This window comes from Accipiter gentilis, chromosome Z (genome assembly GCF_929443795.1).
Source record: "Accipiter gentilis chromosome Z, bAccGen1.1, whole genome shotgun sequence".
Classification (NCBI taxonomy): Eukaryota; Metazoa; Chordata; class Aves; order Accipitriformes; family Accipitridae; genus Astur; species Astur gentilis.
The window spans coordinates 24,132,116-24,156,525 of record NC_064919.1 but is presented as its reverse complement, the minus strand read 5'-3'; the positions used below and the strand labels follow the sequence as shown (position 1 = coordinate 24,156,525).

The window sequence follows — 24,410 nt, the reverse complement described above, 5'->3', positions numbered from 1 at the left end:
TTACAGATCTGAGGAAGCTCAGCTGTGATTGTTCCAGCAAGAGTCCAAACTAAATTCAATTAGGAGATTGTCTTGTGAAATATCCTTTTAATAATGAAAGTGAAAAAATCTTTTGGTTTGATATTAATCTTTTTTTTTAGATCAGCCCTTTCTATTAGTAATAATAAGTTAATTATCGAATTCTTTTGATTTTGTTGTATATTTATAAGGTTTTGATGATTTCTTAGTTCAATGCATAATTACTCTTTTCTCAGGGGGTTCTTCTCCATAGAATTGGGAAAGAAATCTTGATATCTTTGAATGTCTTTTTTTTCCTTTGTAGTCTTTGGATTTCAATTCTTAACACTATTACTTGCATAGAAAGTTACTGGGCAGAAAGAGGGGCATTTTTAGGAGCATCTCACTTTCTTTGGGTCCCTGGAGCACATACGTATATATGGAGAGACCTATATTAAAAGAAATTACGTACGTCCCAGCAATTGCTGAGTGCTGTAATGGTCTTTTGGCATTGTAGGTTGTCAGGGGGTTAAGCTATTTCACAGTTGTTAGAGATGAACGATAGAGCTGTAAGTCTGGCCAGTACCATTTAAAAATACTGAGCAATGCCTCTGAATATCTTTGGAGAGAGAAACCTAAAAAGAATACTGTCAGAATGTGATTTAAAACAAAAGGGAAAAATGGGTAGGTGGAATTTAACATTGCGTGCTTAGGCAGAATTTAACCCTGTGTTAGTTTATGTGACCATATATGTCCTGTCTTGGTAAAAAATCTCATAGAGTATTTGGGGTAGGTTTTTTTATAATGATCTGAGGGACAGAGGTTAAAAAAAGGCATAGACAAACCTAATAAGAGCATTGTTTAACACATATCTGTATTTTTAAATCGTTGTGGTTATGCGTGGCCTGTCAGAGTAACTAAGATGTATTAATCAGATGTATTTTAATGTGAAATTTTTGATGCTGCACTTCTGAAAATTGTGGTTTACAAAGACTATAAATGATCTGAGCCTCTTTTATGCATTCCTTCCTGAGATGATGAGGTTTAAATGCAGTCTTTGAGAGAAGTATTTTGAGGCTGCTTAGCCACCAGCACATGTTAACATGAAGTTTTCTTTACATGCATTGATATGCACGGTGTTTATAGCAAAATACCAGTAACTATGAAAAACTAATTTTGCACAGAGATGTCAAATTTAAATAAATACACTATGCAAATAATAATTTTTGTGCTGAAGCTAAGTACCAGGCTTTTACAATCCTCTGTTTAAATTGGCATTTTTATAAGTGGGGGGGGGGGGGGAGGGGTTGTGTACATGTATATATGTAGAAGTGATAGGGCAGTCTAGCTTCCCCATTTGAATGAACTAAGCATGTTTCATTCTGTAGATAGCTATATCCACAAGACCTTGTGGATCAATTTTTAATGACCTGATAGAAAGTTTGGGTTTAACTCTGGATGTGGGAAGCATCCTGGAAGATATAAGATAGCCACGCCTTCATGTAATTTTGTGAAAAAACATATTCTTTGCCTTCAGTGCTTTGCATGCAGAAGACGTTTGATGCCTCGTGACTTTATGCATGACTTAAACCCACTAACATCTCTGCTCTGTGGCTTTGTATTTAGGATGAGGAATACAGCAGCCGTCAGGAACTCCTGCAGGCTCTCCAAGGTCAACGACAGGGCTTTAGATAACTTACAGACCATTTGGTTATGTGCCTCCTGATGAATGAAAAAGGTCTTTTTCATCCCCTAGTTCGGGGGAACTGTGTTAAAGGCTTGAGATGTCTATCTCCCACCACCATATGGTTTTAAATCATTTATACTTAATGGGGTGCTGTGGGACGATAACTCGGCTGCTAGGAGTAGTGAGATAAAAGCAGTATCTCCCTTTCCGAGTACCATAATAGTCTCTTTCGCTGTATAAATGATATTTTGGGAACTACAAACTATAGAAAAATGTCTGGTCAAAAATTTTGGTAAATCAGCAGCCCCACAGGCTCTATTTTACTACTCTGCGTTATAGTCCTATCAGTTCTTTTATACGGTTTCAGTTGCTTCAATATCAATATTTAACCATTTTACATTTGGATTTTTAAATTAAACAATTGGTACAATATATCTGAGTACAGTTGATTCCCCTTCTGCAAGGAATGCTTCCAGGAGGGCAGCTGATGCTACTTTATCACTGTTTATTGCTTCCTTTTTACTCCTGTGTTAATGTATCCCCACAGGGATAGTTTTCAGATTTGTTCTTTTACCTGGATTATAAAGAATTTTTTTGAAAATGGCTAGTTTCCTTGTTCTGTGCATTCACCAACATTCTTTGATAGCCTGCTATGAATTTGTTTTGATATACTAATGATTTACAAAATTAACTTCTCTCCTTTTGTTTTGAGTAGCTTCAGGGAGTCTCTGATCTAAGTTTTCATTGTGTGCAATCTGTCTACTTTGAATGTGTTTCTCTTTTTCTCATCTGGTGTTATATGAATTTAACAAAGTGTTACGTAAATATACCCATAACTATATAAACATCTATGATAATGATATTTATTTTTATGTTTTTACTGTGTGAAATTACAAATACCAAGTTTATTTGAAGTTAAACATTGATTTATGTCTTACATTTATATACAACATGCTGTAAATACATTACATAATTTCAGGTAAAAATAACTTTAAAATTTTTCTTGTAGAGTGCAGACTTCGTAAAGCTATATGAGAGTTCTGTATTTGAAGAACCTTGCAGAACACTGATGAAGTACTTGCGTAAGATTTCAACACCAAATAATTATAAGAAATTTGAAAGCTATGAACATGCATAACATCTTTGACCTTGACTGGAGTTTGGCCTTCTCTGTGGAGCGCAGGACTCAATTCTATAGGAAGAGTTTGCTCACTGTTTTATTATGTTCTTTTATTGCTAGCATCATTCTCCAGTCAAATGGGGAGTAGTATCTTGAAATTAGTGCATGGTTATTAATGCTTGATATTATTACTTTAAAATATTACTTTCCTTAGAAGAAATTGGCATGGCTGAGGTCAAAGGAAGTTGATAGGGATCTTCTGTGTCTGCAAACGTAGTCAGTTCCACTGAGCACTACTGAGAAACTTCTTTCTTTGTAGCATGTTAGGATTTCTTCTGCTGACGGGTGGCTATGTTATCAAGTATGTATTCCATAGTGACATCTTAAAGTTTTTAAAAAACCCAGTGATTAAATAAAAACTTCTTCTATGAAAATTGTAGGATCAAATTTTAATGCCTAAGTTTAACTCAACATTCTTCTATTCTCATCTTTTAAACTGAATCAGTACTTAAGGTATCATTTTTCTTGAATTGCCTTTCTGCAATTTTTTTGAAATCTGTGAAGATGGTAGGTAAAAAGGGAGGACAAAAGACCATTGCTTTCTTCAGCAGATTTTGAAACTTTTAAAAGAAATTTGAGAACACTGCCAGTTTAACATGTTGATACTTATCTAAGAATTGAAATATTTAACTCTGTTGTTAATTTATTCTTTCCTTTGGAAACCCACACAGCATTTGAGACATATGGTATGGTCTCTTTTTCAGTTAAGCTGGTTACTATGCATCTGTATTCTGGGTGTTCTAGATACCTGGACCTCTTCATAACTGATGTAGCACTTCTGTGATCTGACTGACAGCATGTACAGGCTAATCACAAGAATCAAATACACTTGAGCCTTACTGTACTTTGAAAGTTTGGCCCATCATGCCAAGTAGTACATTTGCTAAGTGCAAACCAGCACTCTTTTGGTAATACATACATACATACATGCATAAATACATAAATTGGCCTTCAGTACCAATTTGCATATCTAGTATCCAAAGTTTGCAGAATGACCACAAAGTAAAAGAAAGTGTTTGTGCTCATGTTGCATACATTGAATTCACCAAGTGTTTCTTTAGCTTAATTCAACACTGTGTTTCTTTGTCTTTAATAGTATTGTTATGGCAGTAAGATCTATATGTAAGTGTGGTGGCTTGACCTTGGCCAGCTGCCAGACCCCCCCACAGCTGATGTCTCACTCTTCCTCCTCAACAGGATAAGGAGAGAAAATAAGATGAAAAAGTTTGTGAATTGAGATAAAGATGGGGAGATCCCTTACCTATTACTGGCACTGGCCAAACAGGCTCATCTTGGGGAAAATTAATTTAATTTATTGCCAGTTAAAAGTAGAGTGGGATGGTGAGAAGCAAAGACAAAAGCTAAACCACTCCCCTCTTCCCAGGCTCAACATCTCTCCTTCATTCCCCACTCCTTTATCTTCTCCCCCGTGAGTGGCACAGAGGATACGGGGAATGGAGGTCATTCCACAGCAGTTCCTCTCTGCTGTTCGTTCCTCCTCATGCTTTTCCCCTGCACCAATATGAGCCCTCTCCATGGTCTGCAGCCCTTCAGGCTAAACCTGCTCCAGCATGGCTCTTCCATGGGCATTAGTTCTTGTAAGGAGTATCTGTTGCAGCATGGGCTCTCTGCAGGTGGCAGTCCCTTCAGGAAATATCCACCTTGCTCTAGCACGGGATCCTCCATGGGCTGCAGTGTAGGTACCTCTAGCATGGTCATCTCTATGGGCTTCAGCAAAATACCTCCTTCACCACGGTTCTGTCCATGGGCTGCAGGGAAATTTCTGTTCCAGTGCCTGGAGCTCCTCCTCTCCCTTCTTTTCCTCTGACCTTAGCATTTCCAGGGCTGTTTCTCACACTTTTTTCCCTCACTCCTCACTGCCTGGGCAGTGTTTTACTCATTCCTAAATATGCTTTCACAGAAGCACCACCAGCTTCACTGATGAGCTCATCTATGTCCTGCAGTGGGTCCATTGCAGAGCAGCCCCTGACTTCTCTCAGACACCGCACCTGCAGCCCCCCCAGTACCAAAACACTGTCGGCAACACCCAATGCAGTAAGATGGAGAGAAAGAACATAAAGGGATGAAAAACAGGTCCACAAACACAGAAATTTGTTTTGTCTCTTACTATAGTTAACTTCTTTATTTCTTTTACTATCAGTTCAACTACAATAAAATTAATTTGTGGTTATCACTTTTCTAAACAAATGACTGGAGCAATTTACTGAAAGACAACCTAATGGGATGAGGATGTACAGTGTGTTTTCAATCTCTAAAAACAGATACAGAGAGATCAGGCTTGTATTTTTAAACTCTTGAAAGATGGAAAGGGGCAAAGAGCAGTGCAGATGAATAATTGGGGTTTTGGCTGTGTATATCGTGTGTAGTGTGCTGAAAATACTTTTCTTACATTAAGGAGCACATTCTTTGCGCACTTTTCCTTCTCACCCATTATTTTTGAATAATCTAATTTTAAAAATCCTGCAAAAGTATTTTTATTTACTGAACAGCCTTATTCAGACTGTAGATAAACTGATGAGAAGGTCTTCTGTCATTGAGATTGTATCTTCGTTGTCATTATGGGTTATGTTGAAAAGTTGCCTATTTGCAACTTCTTGCATACTGCTACTTTCTACTAGTGATAAATACTGTTTGATTAAGTACTTATTTAGTAAATAATCAGGAACATCATTCACTAAACAGCGTGAAATGTTTCAGTACCTTTGTTCCTGGGTGGTAAACTGAAGGCCTTGATTGTGCAAGAACCAACATGCAACAACCAGCATTTAATTTTCAGCTACTAGTAGATGTCACCTTGCTGCCTGGGCTACTCTGATATTTGCTGGCCTTTGCTTTTCAGATTTTCACCATGAGATATCTTTTTGAGTCTTTGTGCAGTTTCTCATGTGGTTTTGCATCCTACATTGATCTGTATTGGTGCCTGAAGCTTGAAGAAAGCTTGGATAGTTCCACAGAAGCTATAATATCACCCTGGCTGAAGCATGGATATGCTCTAGGACAGGCTTAATATTGCATCTTAGAAAGTATTTTCAATTTATAGTTTAGATATCCATTCTGAAAACATTTTCTTAAATTTTTCTTAATTTTATGAACACAGAGTAAGCAATTGATTTTGAAAGGACCAAGCTTAATTGGTCCAGAGTTTTGTTTTATCAGAAATGACAGTTAAAGAAAATATGAGGAATTCTTAGTAAATTATATGTCAAAGTTCGGTTTCATGTCCAGTTTTAGAAATAGTGCATGAAAAAATTCTTTTTGTCTTAACCAGAGTTATGTTTCACTTCATAGTGATGTAGTAATGTCATTTTTTTAAATGATGTATTTATTTTCTTTTTTAGTGGTCACTGGCAGCTCTGAAAACTATGGTGTTTTAAAATGGAATTATAACAAGGTCTGTTGATGACGTACTAAAGTTAACCTTATATTTTATTATTTCAGTTGTTCATGGTGGACAATGGAGCAGATGACTGGAGAATAGCCATGACTTATGAACGTATTTTCTTTATCTGCTTGGAAATACTGGTGTGTGCTATACATCCCATACCTGGGAACTATACATTCACATGGACAGCCCGGCTCGCCTTTTCTTACACTCCATCCACAACAACAGCTGATGTGGATATTATTTTATCTATACCAATGTTCTTAAGACTATATCTTATTGCCAGAGTTATGCTTCTGCATAGCAAACTTTTCACTGATGCCTCATCTAGAAGCATTGGAGCATTAAATAAGATAAACTTCAATACCCGTTTTGTTATGAAGACTCTAATGACAATATGTCCAGGAACTGTACTGTTGGTTTTTAGTATCTCATTATGGATAATTGCTGCATGGACTGTCCGAGCTTGTGAAAGGTAAGGTTGTTTTGTTTGTTTAGTTCTTTTTATATGTCTTTCTATTTTTCTTTCTTGTTTTGCCTCTTCCATTTTGGATTCAAGGAACCTAAATATTTAATGGAATGGAGCTTCCAGGTCCTTGATATTTTGTTTGTTGGTTGGGTTGTATTCTGTGTCACAGATTGTCAGGAATGCTTTCCCTTTTAATCTGAAGGACTTCTACATAGAGGTTTGTGCCACACTGTTTACTGTGGCACTGTGATTTGATTTCAGTGTTTTGATATAACTTTAAGTATGTTTGCTAAAACACAGTGGACAGATACCATAAAATGTCTTTAAGAGTAATTGTTGATATACTGCATTTATATCAGCTTTCATTTATTTTGTTTGTAAGTCAAATTTATTGAGGATTAGGTAGATAAAATAGCCATGTAAAACTCGAAAGGAAGATGTTTGGGTTTTTTTTATTTTGAGTTTTATTGTGCTGTAAAAAAACCAATAAGGAGTGCAAAATATTGTTGGGAGTTGGCAAGATCAAAAAAGGGGAGCAGGCAGAACAGTTACAGTAATATAATGCTTTTTTTCTTCCCGTAAAAATCAGAAAAAGTGCATTTGAGATGCAGTCTTTCATTCATTTCAGCTAGTTGTCCAGCCTTTCCTTCCGACAGACTTCAGTGTAGGTGCAGGTGCAGAATAAATGTCTATCAGTGCTGACAGCTTGAAATCTAATTTCTCAAACATAGCTTTTACAAAAAAGAAATGAGCTTCTGATTGGATAGGATTGCTTAGGAATATGAGATAGGTTAACTCTATGGAGACAAATCAGGATGATTCTCTGTGAAAGGTTAAATGCCTGGGACAGCTCTTAGGTCCTGGAATGAATTTCTCCTTACTTAAGCTGGAGGATCTTCAACATATTTAAGGCATTTCTCCTGGTGGTTGTTGACCATTTTGTTTTTCTTCTTACTTTCCATGTCTGCCCATTTTAGAAACAGTTTAGGGGAGTTATTTGTGTCAGCTAGCAGATTTCCCAAATCAGCAGTTAATTTAGCCACTAACTGTTATGGTTATGTTACTTTATGAAGTTACTCCTTGCATTACTTCTCAATTTGTTACAAAGAAAAATAGCTGATCTTATAAACTGACTGTAGAGATCCTGTTGATGTAGGTTTTAATGTTAATATTGCCAGAATAGTGGAATATAGTTTGTTACAGTTGATGTTTTGTGTCAATGTTGTTTCCTCATGTTATGGCAAGACTAATCATTTAAGAATGTTCTGAAAATGCCATGTTAACAGTGACATATTATCGTTTCAAAATATTCCCCATAGCACGAGCAGTCAGAGCACCCTAGATATTGACTCAATCTATAATAGCTGTATTTTAATAAGCATGTTCTCGTTTCAGATATAACTGTCTTCTCCAAAGCCTCTCCTGTTTGTTTGACATTGTTCACCTCTGTTCCCACCAGGTTTTTTTCAACAGAATTACTGCTCAGGAATTCCTGAGTGTCTACTCAGGCATTTCCCAGATTGTCACTTGTGAAGTGGCTCTGTATAACTTCAGCATCCATTGCTGTCACTGTTTTACATATCACTGTTTAAGAATCTGTATTATTTTTTTTTTTAAAGTAGCATTAAATAGTCATTGTGTTACTAACTTCTAAATAGATGCATGTTCAAAATAAGCTTATAAAACTTGTGCCTTTCAGTGAAAATTACTGAAAAATACTAACTACTGTCTGATACACGTTTGTAAAACATTTATTTGTTAGTATAAAGATGGCAGGACAAGAATGTATAGTGTATAAGTAATACTAAAAGTAAAAGAAACAAAGACTACCTCACTCATTTTCCAGTCAGAGAGAGTGAAGACAACGCTAGCCCAAAGTTTTGATTTTGTGAGTTTGTTTATTTCTATTTAGAAACTGAGGCACTTCTGCATCACTGTGATCCTGGGAAGAAGTTTATTTGTTTGGTCAGATACACTGAAATGAGGGTTGCAGACAAGGCTGAATTTTCTTCAATTCTCTGCTAAGCTAGTAATGATTTTCCAGATTTTAATTTGCAGTTGCTGTCCTTGAAGTGACTGTATTAGCTTGGACAGTAAGCTGGGTAGCTAGTGTTTCCTCTAAAACTAAAACACATCTAAAAGCAAGTTAATATAGAAGTATTAGATTAGTATGTCTCTAGCATAATTACCTTCTGTCAGTGGAGTGTAGTCCAAGATTATGTTCCTTCACATTAAACAAAATTGTTAATTTTATGTTTCAGAAACACTAAAGGGGATATATTTTGGCTTTGGGAATTAGATACTTAGGTCATTCATGCTAGTTGCACAGCCAATTTTGTGTGTTTTGCCTCAGATTTTCCCTTGAGGGAATATGCAAGTATTTTGCCAAATGAATGATACTGGCTCTGGATTCCAGTTCCTAATTAGTCCACCAAACACCTGTAGATCCATAGTCCATAGAGAAATACATTTTTAAAAAAGCTCTCAGAAGAAAACCCCCAAACCTCCCACACCAGAATGCTCTATATACTCTGCCATATGAAGCTAAACATCCCTTTTTGTATAGCTGGAGACAGATACAGTACCCATTTGTCGTGGGAAAGGACAAATAGATGCTGAATCCATTCTGTGCTGTGTAGAGGTCATAGTCCTCAGAAGACATCTCCTGAGATATTAATGGCTTTGATTTGCTCAGTAGTTAAAAGTTTAGTTTACACAAATAAAATAAATTTCTTTCATGTGCTCTTAAGTTGATTTTTTTTTCTCAGTTTTAACTAAAGCGAGTCTTTACGTGTTGGAATAGACTACTTTATGTACACAAAATGATCCTGAAAATAAGTGTTATCATTAGAAGGAGTATTTGCTATTCCACTTGACATTGTACATGAAACCCTAATGAATTTTGATATATTTATCAGAAATTAAGAATTGGGCAGCAGTCTGCTGGCTTTGTTTTGATGAGGAGGGATTTACATGAATGAGATTTGATGGTGTTAAATGGTTCTCAGCATCACTCTAGCACCAAGCTTTTTAATTTCTTTTATATAGTAGTTCTACATAAAGCTTTGCCCTAGCAGTTTTAGTATTTCTTCAGTGTATTAAATCAGTTAGCTGGCCATCCAAATTGGAAGATGATGGTGATAAGATTTAATAGATTAAAATATTAAAATTCTGGAATGGAGATGAAACATTCTCATGCTACTCCATGTCCTCGGTGAGGGGGGAACTCTCAGTAGCCAGTGTCCTTACTGGGAAGTTGTGTGTGCTTTGCTGCTGAATGACAGCCTGATTTTGAGACTGTTGTTCTGTTCAGTCAGATTTTTCTCATTGAAGACTGTCCTGGGAATAGGAAGGGAGATTTGGAAGCACTGCATTTCATAGCGAGGAAGGTAACATGAAAGAGTATCATTATCCATGTCTCTAAGGAAAACCCTGTTTATGGGGTTATGAGTTGAGGCAGGCAAGCTGACTATCTATTTGAATAAAGACCACTGCTTTAATGGTCATCTGACTGGTCACTTGATATACACTGAACTAAGGCAGGACGTGTGTCTTTCTCAGTGCCTTAATGGCTGTATTGTTAGCTCCCAGAACGCTAATTATAGCAAGTGACACTTAGGGTTGGTGAGCAAGGTATTTTCCAGGATTGCAGTTTAAGGTCATGCATAAGGGCAGAATGTGGCACAGATAATGAAGGTGGACAGCCAGCTGAGTATAAATGGGTTGCTAGGGCTGCAGAGTAATCTGGCTGAGGGAGTTTGGAAGGAGAAGGTGGGAAAAGCACAGAGGGGTGGAAATACACAATGCCAGAAACACTTGATTTTTTATTGTTCAGGTTTTTATGTCTGTTTTGAGGGGAAGATTATGTTACATAGGTTTTAATATCTGCCTTTTCATTGCCAGCATCATTATATTGCTGTCTGTCATACATGGGCTTCATAATGAAAATCTAAATTTTTTATTAGGTCTAACTCAATAGATTTTTGTGTTTATCACATCTCTGAGGCACACGATCTAGAACGCTTAGGAATATGTTACTTTCGTATGTGAATTATGAGTCCTGTAAGCAGATTACTTTTTGCAGTCTCCTATACTGATCTGGTTACTGAAATAGCTCGGTGCATGGTTATCTGTTGTTTATAGCAGTTAAAATAGAAATTTTTGGTTTCTAAAAAAAAAAAAAATTAATATGTATAGCATTATGTCAATGAAAAGTCTGACAAATTTGCTTTGCTCTTCTGGAGAAGACCTACGTCTGTTGTGAGAAGTGTGCGCTTTTCTAGGTTACATAGAAGGTCGTTGCTCTTGTTGATCTTTTCTTTTTTTTCTATGCAAATGAATAAAGAACCTTGCCTTCTGAATGCACATATGGCTATAACGTGCCCATGTATCAGGGCAACATGAGCTACGTGTGCCTACATTACACTGTTGTGTGTCCAGAACTGTTCATATCACATTCCCAGAGTTACTGTGGATTTATAGCAGCAGAACTGAGAACAAAAGTGGATTTTCTGCTTCCCCAGAGAGCACATTTTTGGCAGCATTTTTGTTTCTGTTTGTACCTCTCTCTAACTTCTGGCAATGAAGTCAGTTCAGATTGAACAGTTTGTGTAGTCAGCATTTCTTCCTCTCATCAGCTTCTGCTCTGTATTCTTTCCTTGATGTAACAAAACCAAAACCAACCAAACAAAAAACACACACACAAAAAATCCATCTATGTGTGAAGGCGAAATCCTTTTCTGCTCTCTGCTCATTCTTGTTCTCTACAAATAAACAAATATCTGTCTTTATTCTTGGAAATATGATGCCATCACAAAACTTCCAGTAAGCAGTTCACACATGACAACTGCTAGGCAAATGTTAAGGATTCATTTGATACAAGCATGTAGATGCATCGAGACTTTTCAGTTGTAATTCATGCAGGAAAAAATGTTTCTTAGCCATCTAATTTCCCTGCAGTATGTGTCTGAATTCTTTAGTTGGCTTGAGGACCTTATCTGAGGTTCTACACTGTATGCATAATCCCAAGGCCACACTCCACTGGAAATTGCCTTTAGCAGTCTCTGCAGTGCCAGTGCAAAGATTCTTGCTAGTAGTTTAAAAAGAAAAAAAAAAAAAAAAAGCTTGCGTATTTAGTTTTAAACATGGTTTTAGCCCCAAAACTAGGAGGCAATGATGTATCATTTTAATTTTTTCTAGCTAATATATCTAATTACTGTCCACAGATCAAATAATGTTTGTGTATGGACAGAGCTGGCTGTTTATCACAGATCTTTATCTTCTCTTGTCTCACTGAAAATAAAATACGCTACTTGCAGTCAGGTTTCTCCAGTTAACTGAAGGCAAAAGTTAACTGTTAAATATTCAACACAACAGTGATCAAAGATGGCCCATCATCATGTTGACTTGAATCTGTGCTATGAATGAATGATTCTCTGCCTTCCAGTCTTAATTCCTGGTTTTGCAGACTGACTATAGATTAACTGTAATTATTAGGTTACTCTTTTATAATATTTACATCTCAGAACAACTCATGACAAAAAACAGATGTAACTGGTTGCATTTTCATTGCAAATGTTACCAATAGACATCAGATACATTGTTTTATCAAACAATGAAGGCAACAAGGGAATCCATCACAGAAGTATATCAGTGAATGTCTGATATACATTAACCCAGATCCAAAAAAGAACAATTGATCCAATGCTAGGTGTATACAGAAGGATTAATAGCTAAACAATGTGTTCTTCTGCTTGAAGACAAAACTGTTTATGTACTTTTAATGGAGGAAGCAGAGGCACCTATTCTAGTGCATATAGAGTTTGATCGCTATTCTTTTAAATTTGTATTTTCCTTCCCTTTGGAACAATGCTGCTTGTGTATTCTCAGCAAAAGAATTTTTGGAATACAAGTAAGAACATACTCTTCAGTTTGTTTGGATTTGTAGAATTAGCCTTATAGCTATGGAGAGTAACAATTAGTGGTGCAGTAACTCAGTGGATATAGTCATCCCTTCACAAAAATTTATCAAGCTAAGATAGATTGGTGTTTCTCTAGTCCAAAAATAGCAGACCCAACTTGGGGAAAGGGAGTGCAAAAGACAAGAAGTTAAAAAACAAGCACAAAAAAAATCTCCTTGCTTACTTAAAAAAGATCTTATGTGTGTTTTTCAGGGTCATCTAACTAGAACAGGAAAACTTTTTTTTTTATGTTAAATGCCCTTTTATTTACAAAGGATTTATACGTAGAAGAGTTGTATGAGAACACAATGAAGTGGAAAAGCTTATGTATAGTTCCAAGGTCTCATAAGAATGGTGAGCAAAGTGAAAACTATTTCTCTAAGAGCAAAAGTTTGAAGAGAACGAGAATACCTATGAAGGAGTGCTTACCTGCTTTCAAGGGCAAAATGCCTTTTTTTTTTTTCCCTCATTAATCTTGAATCTGTAAAACATAATTCAGGGGACTATCTTTCTTCTGTTCAGCAAGAATGGTTCTACACACTTCAAATTCTTTCAGATAAGAGAGCAATCTATGGAATTTTTTTACCATTATTTCATTACTGGAATTTTTTTTACCTTTATTTCATTACTGGAGCCAAAGATACATCCTCTGGTCCTTGCATTTTTAAATGCAGTAGTTCCTTTTTTTCCTCCCCATTTCAACCAACACCTTGAACTATTTAGAATATTTTGCTTTGAAAGGAGTCAAAACTATTTTCCATAATAGCTTAAAAGCAGGCCTTAGATGATACAATCACAGTGAACCAGGAATCAACTTCTTATCACTTCAAAATATAGTATGTTCCTCCAGGAGCTTAATGTATTTGAAAATTGCACCCTGAAGTGAGGATTTAGCCTTTACTACTGGTTTTCTTTTGTTTCTTGATCTGGGTATCAGGCCACAGTGAGGAGTTTGGATGATGGTTGTCACTTCAGTGACAGGTGATATGCTGACTGAACTCTGACCTTAGACATGAAAGAATTCCTTTTATTGTGAATTTACAACTCAGTCCTAAATTTTCAAGTCTATAAGGGTAATGCAGGAGATAGTTAGTGTGGGAGGAATTTCACTGTTTAAAGAAATTAGTAGTTATATGGAGGGAAACAGAAGGTGCTTTAAGTATTTTATATGTTCTTTATTTTCCTTTTCTGTGCTCCTCCCCCTTTTAATTTGTTGTCCCAATACATTCAGATTTTTTTTTTGCTTGGGTAGTTTTTTTGCCTTGAAAAGTTCAAAATCAGCTATAGTTTTTGCTATGGCTGTTCTTGAGATGGTAAGTGATTTGCAGCAAATCTGTAATCAGTATTGCAGAGGCCTCACACTAGTGGCCAGCCTATGCTTAGGTCATCTGCTTAGGGATATGGCTGGGGAGTACAGTTCACCAGACAAATCTTGTCCCATAGCTTGACATATTTACAGGTTACTTTAGCTTTTACCAAGTAATTTGGTGCTGTTTTGTTTATGCAGAGCTGAAAAAGCCTTACATTAAAACTGCTTATTCAAAGGATGCCCAGCAGAGCTTCCTCCAGTACAGCTCAGTTATGCACACAAGCCCATAATCCCTATGGAAACATTTGATATTTAAACCTGCAACAAAGTTTAACAGCAGTTGGGGAGAGCCCTAATTTTGTGTCATGCTGCAGACCAATGCCCAGTGAGTGGAAACGTCCCATCACCAGCCCTTCTGGAATATTACTGAGATGGAGTTTAGAAATGGCAGCTTCCTTCTCTTAGTGGGAGTGAAAAAGAGCAGAGCTCCACCTGAACAACTTATCTGTATTGCTGGCTGTAAGAAATGAATGCTGGAGAAAACAGGCGCTACCAAAGTGGAGTGATGTGCACGGCAGGGATTAGGGAGATTTACCCTGACATGACATCTTCTGGGTCAGTCTGTGGGATGGGAGCACGTCTCACATTGCAGCTCTGCCTGAAGAGTCAAACCAAAGGTTGCATCTGTTCACTTGCTTTGTGTTCCAAGCAACTTGCCCTTAGTATTTCTTCTTTTAATAGTTTTATGTATAAAAAAAGATTGTTACTCAAAGAAAAAGTGACAAAGTGGTAGAGGGAAGGACATTTTGCCTTCTAAATTCATTGCAAGTGACAAGGCTCTTAACCCATTTTGGCTCAAAACACAGGAATTCTCATATCCTGATACTAGTATTTCTGTAACGCTTCAATAGTATTTCTGGACTGAAATCCAGACACCTTTTTCACTTTTATTTGTACTGGTTTATTTTAAATATTTTTATAATACCCTACATTCTAACATTTGTAGTGTGTTTTAGACTTTTGTATTTGGGTAATTGAATCAGACAGAATGTATTATGATTTGTTTTTTAAAAAGAAGCTTGTTGTCCTTTTTCCTCCATCGTTATCCGTGGGGTATGTATGTGTTGCTGGGATCTCAGTGTTCTCAGATGTACAGTGCTCATTAACAATGACTTTGGAGCTAGGACCATAGTACGTGACTTTCTTAATCTTTTAACTGTGCAAGTGTTGGTGTGTGTTATCACCTATACTCATGCCTCCAAAACCAGTGATGTTATACTCATTCAGAGCTTGTAGGCTGATCAATCAAGAACATTCCTGAGTTAGAAAATAGAACATGAATCTACTTGCATTTATTTTTCTCTAAAACAGGGTGATATCCAGTATTTCTTTTTAAGCCTTGCTCTGCATTAAATGAAATCCATTGGCAAAATTCCTATGGGTTTCCACAAGAATGGTTTACTGAATTGAAGTGTGTTAATGGCAAACTGAAACTATCAGGTCAGTGTGAATTGGGCAGCTATCTTGGATTATTTATGTTGCAAGCTTCTGGGCCAGGGGTTGTCATTGTTCTGTGTTTGCACACTGCTTAGCACAGTGGTATCCAACAATAACAATTATATATATAATATTGCAGTACTAATAAATAAATAATTTCTAGTGAGGAAAAAAAGGAGCTAAACACTTCTAAAAACTAGTGATGTTCAGATGAAGATGAATGCCTTCATGTGTTGATATAGCCGTTTAAGATGAATTGTTCAGTTTTTATCGATGCTGACCGTGCTGATAACTTGCACTGAGAACACTGCCCAGGCAGGAGTAACACCCTGCTACCTGGCTTGTTTTCCCCGCAGACAATCACTGGCTGAAGTGGAGAAGGCTGAGGTGAGAGGCTCTGTCGTCTCGCTTGCAGAGGGGTAGCTATGTTCATGTCAGTCTGACAGTAGAACCTTACAATCCACTATCTATTAGGGTCAGTCAACTGTACTCCTATTACGGGTGTGCAAGCACTGCTGCAAACATGCATCAGGTTCAGCTGGAATGGCCCAGCACTACAGTGGGGTCTCTGTGCTATACTTTCATTTATTGCATCTGTGATGCCGTGCTTAAGTGTATCTTCTGACACCAAGCTTGACAGCAAAAGAAAGCAGTCCTTGATCACAGGGAAGGTTCAATGAAGATAAAAAATACACCGAGTGTCCCAGAGTAGCAGCCACCTGAACAGGATAAGAGCAGAAACAGTAATAGGTGGTGTCACTGCCACAGGGCTACAGCCTGGTTTGGAACCTGATGCAAAATCTGTGGAAGCCAGACTTGCAATGACTTCAAGGGCTTTGATGATGGAGCTAAAATGATTGCATCCTGACTGTGAAGTCACGCAAATCATGCCAAGTTGTCAGGGTAAGCCTTGGGTACAAACTTAAGTATCAGTTGTAAGGAATTGTGTACAGGTCTGAAAATAGGTTTTGCAATGCTAGGGAAAAAATCTGCAACCACTGTTACTGGCATCAGTGTGCATGAAGAGCAATGTTATCATCACCTCAGAATATCCATCTCTATGTGCGTTTGTGTGAGAGAGAAACAGAAAGCAAGAAAGATGTATGGGAGTAACTACAACTAAAACAGCTGGTTTGGGTTTGGTTTTCTGTTGTTTTTAAAACACTTATTTATTCAATTAATTCACTAAATATTTACAAATAACTTTAACTTGCAAAAGACTACTTACAAGGTGAAAATAGCAGTAAAAACCAGTGTATGCTGTCTTTGAAACAATAAAACATATTGTGATACATAAACAAGAAATGACAGAATGATTAAAGATGTAACTGTAGGACAGAAGATTTTAATTAATATTAATATTGACATAGTCTTCTGTGATAATTGTGATCACCTAGAAGTGTAAAGAAATTATTCACTTAATATAAACTGAATGGGATTCATACTGTGGATATACCAGGACTGCAAGATTGTGTCCCAGTCTTAGGAGTGCAGTGATGTATTGCTCACTCATGCTTATTTTGTTATGATAACATAGGCAGGCTGTCATTATGTTAAAGAGTATTCTTAATAATCGTAAACTTGAGTAGATGCAATTTGTTTTGTCTCATTGGACAGGCTGCATTAAAAGTATTTTGAGTTGTAGGCAACTTTGGAATACAAAGCAGAAAGGTTTTACCTAGGAAAACCTAGGAATTGAGAGTTCTGTGGGCTGATCAAATGAACGTACTCTTTCAAAGATCAGGACTTTGTATATGAAGATGAGGATACTAAAAACAAGCTTTTTCAGATCCATTTCTGCAATCTGGGAGTTTTCACTTCCTACAGCTATACTTTAATTTCCTTACCTATAATGCTGTGACCCCTCTTTTTGGGCAGATTATTTGGCAAAGAGACTCTGCAAGCAGGGTATGCACGGTTTGGAAGTGCAAAGCAATTTTTACTTACTAATGCATCTGAAAGCTACCTGGAATTTGGTGAACTACTAGACTAAACGTTAGGATGCTTACCACACCAGTAAGAGCCTTTGCTGGCCAGGCAGTCTTGAGCTAGGTGGTGAAGGTCTGGCGTCCACAGCTCCCAGGGACAGTCCTTTGCTGCTGTGTTGCCACCTCTTCCAGCGCTGCTGGCATCAATGGATGGATGACTCTCCCTGGCCCCAGCCAGACCAACCAGCCTGACCGGTCACCTCTTCTTTTTCCTTTAGGACTTTATACCTGTCCATGTTGGGATTTTACCTCTTGAATCCTTGAGCTACTAACAGTACTCTCAAGCAGGGGGGGTGTAGTTCCCTCTAGTTAGAGTAGCATTTAGTGAGTATGACCCAAGGCACTGCTAGCTTATGCATATTCATTTTGGAACATGTTCTTCATTTGTAGAAAATTAAACATTTGCATCTTGCGGCTTGAGCAGAGTAACTGAACTTCCATTTTATTTCATCCTTATATCTTTGGTTGGGTGTTTCTTTCTTAGGATCGATAGCAGACCAACAAAGATAAAAAGGACATAGTTTCAAAGTAATATGCTTCTGGTCATTGCACAGTAGAGCAAACAGTTAAGTAGAGACGTGACTCAAAATCTTCAAAAGTATAGGGCTCAGCTGTCAAAACCTATGCAGGTTCAAGCTGTGGCCTGGTGATCTCATGCTCTCATAAGCTAAGTCAGCTTGAGCCGTGAAAATCTATGTTTGGGAACAGGTAGGGATTGAATAACTGGTGCTAAATTATCATGTAATCATAGAATCATTTAGGTTGGAAAAGACCTTCAAGATCATCGAGTCCAACCATCAACCATGCCCAGTAAACCATGTCCTGAAGTACCCTATCTAGTCTCTTTTTGAATACCACCAGGGATGGTGACTCAACCACTTCCCTGGGCAACCTATTCCAATGTCTGACAACCCTCTCAGTAAAATTTTTTTTCCTAATATCTAACCTAAATCTCCTTTGCCTCAACTTGAGGCCATTTCCTCTGGAAAAATGGAGTTAACAGTTATCTAGGAGTTAACAGTTCTGCAATATGGAAGTGTCATTTTTTCATAAGACATAAACTGGTCCCTAATTATTACCTTTAAAGTCTATGATCTTTTTCACAAACAGGAGAGAGAATAATAGTAAAAAAACCTAGCAGAATTACCTTGTCTTTGCTTGCAAAAAGGACTGTGAGTCAGTAATGATTTTCTGCCCTTAGTTTGCTTCATATTAGCTGTTTCATGCTGTCTGGATGTTTTTGAAATGAAACAACAAAGAGTCAAAATATGTTGTTGGCCTAGCTGACTGTGTAAGTGTTAGACGAATTTGATGTAAAAGAAAGAAAAAATATTTCAGTCCCATTGCAGCTTGATGGTGATTGAAGTGATGGTGATTTTGGCCGGGTGCATTTTCCTCTTCTGGCTTGTTTTCTACTGCTGCCACCTATCTGGTAGGTATAGGATGGATATAGGACATGAGATCTAGAGGGGAGAAGCTGCTCCCTTGGTCCAGCTCTGGAGGAGAGTATGGAAGAGCATGGAAGGTATTTTGGTTATTAATCAGTCGTGTCAGAAGGGTCATTGGCTTTGTTTTGAATTCAGTATTTGGCTATGATACATCTGAGGGGGCAACTTAAACATGAGTTTGTAAAACATTGCACACCAACTGCTGGATTTGCAGTGGTATGTTGGTAGGAGCATGTGGAGTTTACTCTGGTGCAGGTGCTGTTTGGCAAGTGCACTGTCAATTCACTGCTTCAGGCTTGCTTTTGGTAGTTAGAGAGGGATGATGTTAATCTTTGTCCCGTCTCCTTCGGCCACTGCATTCTTTGTTGTTATTGAATAACCTAAATTTATCAGTTGTGTAGACACTTAGTTTAATTGGCTTAACCTGAGAATTGTCCAGGAAAACTACTTTCTGACCTTAGTGTCAGTCCAGAGGCTGGACTGCATATTGCTGCGCATGCAATAGCGTATGTGGGAAGCGACCTTGCAAATTATTTACATTAAGTAATAGTCTTCTAATAAAAATTATTTATCTCTTCACTGAGTTTCAGAAAAAAGATACTTGGTGTTCTAATTCCTGGAGTTAAAGGTGATCTTTTATGTTATTTTATTCTTTAAAGAAAGCAGTAGATGTAACCTGCAAAGCTTCCTGCAATCTGAAATCACAGAGATGCAACATTGCCTGAAATTGAACAGTTAGATTTCAGATCAAGTATTCATGCCCAAATGTCTTTTCCTTTTGACTTTGTTTTTAATCATTCATCTTCCCAGAAAATCACCATACACCTTCACACTAATGAGCTTCTAAAATTGTATCCTTGACTGTTTAAACTTTGGTGTTAAATTGCAGTCTTTCACAGTAGATTCTTTCCAAGGTATTCAAAAGAAAATTATATGTTACATTTAGTTAATTTAACACCAAAGACTCTTGTCAGCTCTCAGTAATACTTGCAGCATTAATTTTCTTTCTTTTCCAAACGTACCAGCATTTAACAAAAGTTGTGCATGATAATTCTTGGTAAAACTGCTTTTAGAGAGGTGTTTGCTCAAACAGTTGAATCTCCTTGCAAGCAGATCACATCAGTTGCCTTCCTTGTTCTTTATGTGCTGGGAGGCAGAAGACCTGCTGACACAATCAGTGTACCACAGCAGGACACTGTTGTCCTTCAGTCATTGTATTTCTGATTGCAAGGAGTATGATTTCTCTTGATTTTTGGAAAATGAGATCTAGCACAGATAATCAGCCAAGAAGCAGATGCCATGACCTGATGTTCTAGTGTCTGCTGGAGACACAACAATCTGCACCAGGAACTACATGTTCTATCAGTTCATTTTCACTTTCTTTCAAAGGGAAATAAAAATTTAGACTAAGGTAATGTTAGCATGGTTTTAATAGGATCAACCCTAATGCTTTGCTGTTATTCTGTTATTATACTGCCAGGTAACTGGCAGTAGTGGTGTTGGTAGTATAGAAATATTGACGTGAAGGTTTTAATATACCAACAGAAGGATGCCAAATGTATACAAATAATTTATAAATTCACAGAAGTATTAAAAAGTGGAAATTTTTAGTGGAAAATGCTATTATTTAATGATATAGAAGATGTTCTGTTTATTAAAAGCATGAAACAGAGAATCCATCTACAGTTCTGTTGTGATCCTGAACAAATCACTTAAGCTCTTTGTGTCTGTTCCATGCAGAGAATTATGTTTACTCTTACTGTTTGGTGTGGTGTCCTTATACCAAATAACAAAATGGTTTGAACTTACCCAGCAAAAAGTCCTATTAAACTATGATTGCACTGCTAATGCTTTTACATTGTTTAAAATTATTTTACAGGTAGAAATGCAATCTAACCTATGCCCATTCTGAGGAGCAAAGGGAGGGGTGTGAAAATAGAGGAAATACTGTTAATTCTGTATTTTTACATTTTGCATTCTCACACTTTGGGGAGAGATATTCAGAAAACAGAAGCCATCCCCTGCAGGAGGCTGTGTGGCTATACTGCAGCTCTGCACCTACTTCTCTTCAGTCACAATTGCTGAGCTTAAAGGAGAAATTGACTGAAGCTGCATGGCATTGAAAAACCAGACTATAGATCTCATGTATTTTCCAGGGATTTTTAATCCATATAGTTGGAAGTCTTTGTCCTCTTCCCCTTTGGGGGGACTCATGACTAAATTTCTTGAACTCAAAAGTTGCAGTCTAGAGAAACCCAAGTTTTTTTTGTTTTTTTTTTAAAGATGAAACATAATTTTACTTACAGTCACATCTTTTCTTGAGTTCTATAAAAGGTAACACTCAAATGTAGTTGAACTCTTATAGAAAAAATTTTCAGTCTATGTTAAATATGCCTTGTTTATGAATTTTTATAATGAATGTTTTGTAGCTGCAGATATACAACTTACATATAAAGTGGTCCCAACTCCACTAGAATGAGACACACATTTTCAGTTCAGTGTCTAGTCCTCTTATTCCTCTCCCAAACCACGTATCATCTGCTGAGTATCTCTGACTTGTTTATTCTTTCATGTCATGAAAGACTTGTTTATTCTTTCAAGTCATGACTGCTCTAATGGAATAGGTGTCTCTGGCCTGTGAGCTCGTGGTCATTACTCATTTAACATGAGGGGCAAAAGCAAAAAAAAAATAAATTTTTTTTAGTTGTTCTTTGTGATGCTTTCAAATTATAATATCAGATACTTTTATGAAGCAGGACAGCTGAAACAGTTAAGGTAACAGAAAAGCTGTAGCTGTGCAGTCACATTGGAGCTCTACAAATGCCTGTGATTTTTTAATTTTTTTCAACTGGATTCAGTTTCTGTTGTATATGTAAAGTCTTGCAGAAAGCCAGTTCTCCCAAGCAAGTGAAGATGACTAGTAGCTCCCTAGGGGCAGCCTATACGCTTCCCTGTGTTTGTCCCATCAGTGAATTGGTCTCATTTCTAGGGCCAAGAGATCACTGTAAATTAGATTTCAAGTTTGTTTAACATTTCATCTTCCCATTTGTACTCTTCATTGCATTTTAGTACTAATTATGTTGACAACCTTTATAAACCATTCCACAGTCTGAAAAAGGAATAATTAGTAACAGTTGAAATTAAATCTAGTTTTCATATCAAGCCACTATAGTTACAGACAGCATGCCCAAAATCATATGTTCCCATCCTGTGCATCCTTAGTTAAGCATGACCCCTGATTATGTACTTGCCTGCCTAAATCATGACCAAAGAGTTAAGTATGAAAGTCACATAGATACCTCACACTTCTACTGTATGATTTGCATAGAAATTACCAATAGAACAATCAATAGGCATTAGATGATTTCTGTTTTATTAACAGATTTTTCCGACATGTTCAACATGTAGACTGCAAGATACATGCTGTAAGTGTAGGTAGTGCAGAAGATAAGTTCAGTTGCCACCCCATCCAGGCTTCTCCCCTTCAGTACAACACAGAGTGGCAATATGTAACTGCTCTTTCTTGCTGAAAGTGTCACCTGCTTGCGTTCCTTCAGAGCACAGAATTTCATTTCTTTCGTCAGTGCTTCAGTGAAATCAATAGAAAAGAGAAGTCAGGATGTATTGAATGAGGGCCAGAATACCAGGCAACAAAATGGTCTTGGTAAAAAGAATTTGGCAGTATAGAGAGCTCTCTCATGTGCATGGTCTTTAGAGAAAATACTGCAAGATCTTTTTTCTTTTTTCTTCTTTTCTTTTTTGGTAAAAGTTTGTCATTAAAATGAGAATGATCCCTACAAAAGCTGTTGTGTCCTGAAAGGAAACAAACATGAAAAGACAAAATTAGGAAAATCAAAAAGCCTTATTTTAATCTTCTTTTTAATGACAAAGTAGGGAAGAAAATGGAAGAGTCAGACTTCATATAATCTCACACTCCCAGTATTACAGAATTTGATGACAACATGCCAAGGCCTAAAACCACGCAAAGAAAACGGTAACTGCATCTGGCATTTTTAACGTACTATGGTGAAGGTCTCTTAAGCATTTTCCTTTATTATCATCACCAGAGTTAAGCACTACGTACAGCTGTATTACATTTCTGATAGCCTGACTCAACTTGCATTGGCCTTGAGAGACTTGTGTCAGAAGTCCGTCCCATAGTTGATCCATGTATGTACTCACTCCACCGTAAGGCATATGGCAGCAGAGAGACACAAAAATTTGTCTTCTATGTAGATAACCTTTCTTAATCCCTAGCAAGTGAGCGTCTCTAATCACAAAAATTCACTCTGAAGTATTTTCCTAGCCTTCTGATCAGTTTGATGAACAGAATTTAAAAAGGGAGAGCACTTTTCTTTTTTTTTAATATTGACAACCTCATGCTGAAGTTTCATACATAAAAATGTAAGTGGAAAATATTTATGTTACAAGTGCTTTCAGTTCTTATACTTCTTTATGTTTCATAACATTAAATGTGCTGTCCCCAGTACATCACTAACGAGCTGTTTGTGAAATCTGGCACAACTTTCCGATGACTCTCAAAAGTACACAGGCTTTGGGTTTGGATTTGCCTTTATAAATATTCAGTAAAATCTGTCTAGTTTCAAGCAGTGTGACTTACAGAAGCTAAACTCAATCAGCCTTTCCTTTTCATAAAGGGAATTAAAATATATTTAAGGAATAAGTACACTTTAGCTTGATTTATATTAAGCATAGTCTTCAGTAGGGTTCATGATACAGAGTGTGAGCCTAGTCCCAAATCTGAGGCAGTCAATGAATTTTTTTCCGCTGACCACAGGCTTCCACTCTCATCCAAAGTTAGTTTAAAAAAAATTCTGCCTAGATTTTGTAAAATGTTTACTTGTAAGGTGCTGTGATATGTAAGATAGTTTTATTACCCAGCTTATCCAGAACATGTATTTTGATAAATCTGTAGGTTATTTTGTTATTTCTAAGGAGAATGAAATTGGATTGGGGTTTGGGGGGGTTTTTTTTGGTCCTCTGTTTCCAATGTTCATTACATGAGAGAACATATGTATGTTGGTAAAATTGTTGCTATTTACATGAAGTTTGGACCAAAAAAAAAGCAGGCATTATGGTTGTGAGCTTGTACTTCCTTTCTTTTTATGGAAGGCAATACGTCAGCTTGCAGAAAACCAAGATATTGAAAAATAGTAATTTGAATGATGATAAATGAAATTAGTTCTGTGAGAGAAAAATATCTTCAGAGTGCTCAGTTTGTCAGAAAATCTTCTCTGAGAATTCAGCATCATCTTTGCTGTATAATTTCCTCTTCTTCTGGTTCTCGCCCCTTTTCCCACATACAGGAGAAAAGAAAGGCTAACTTTTACCTAGTTCTACCATTTTATGTCAGAAAAAAAGGTGGGCTTAATTTTAAGTGCATAATGATTAATTCTATTTCTAATTTCTGAAACTTCTATTTCTGCAGGGGGTTTTTTCAGCAAATTACTT

The 24,410-nt window shown here is 37.0% G+C and overlaps 1 protein-coding gene across 1 annotated transcript in view; it reads left to right on the top strand.

Moving 5' to 3' along the window:
- The window catches only part of KCNN2 (potassium calcium-activated channel subfamily N member 2), a 71,794-nt gene that overhangs the window by 14,201 nt on the left and 33,183 nt on the right, over nucleotides 1-24,410 (top strand). Inside the window, exon 3 of the mRNA XM_049794878.1 lies at nucleotides 6,324-6,742. Coding sequence (XP_049650835.1) covers nucleotides 6,324-6,742 — 419 coding nt within the window. The remainder of the gene's footprint in view (nucleotides 1-6,323; nucleotides 6,743-24,410) is intronic.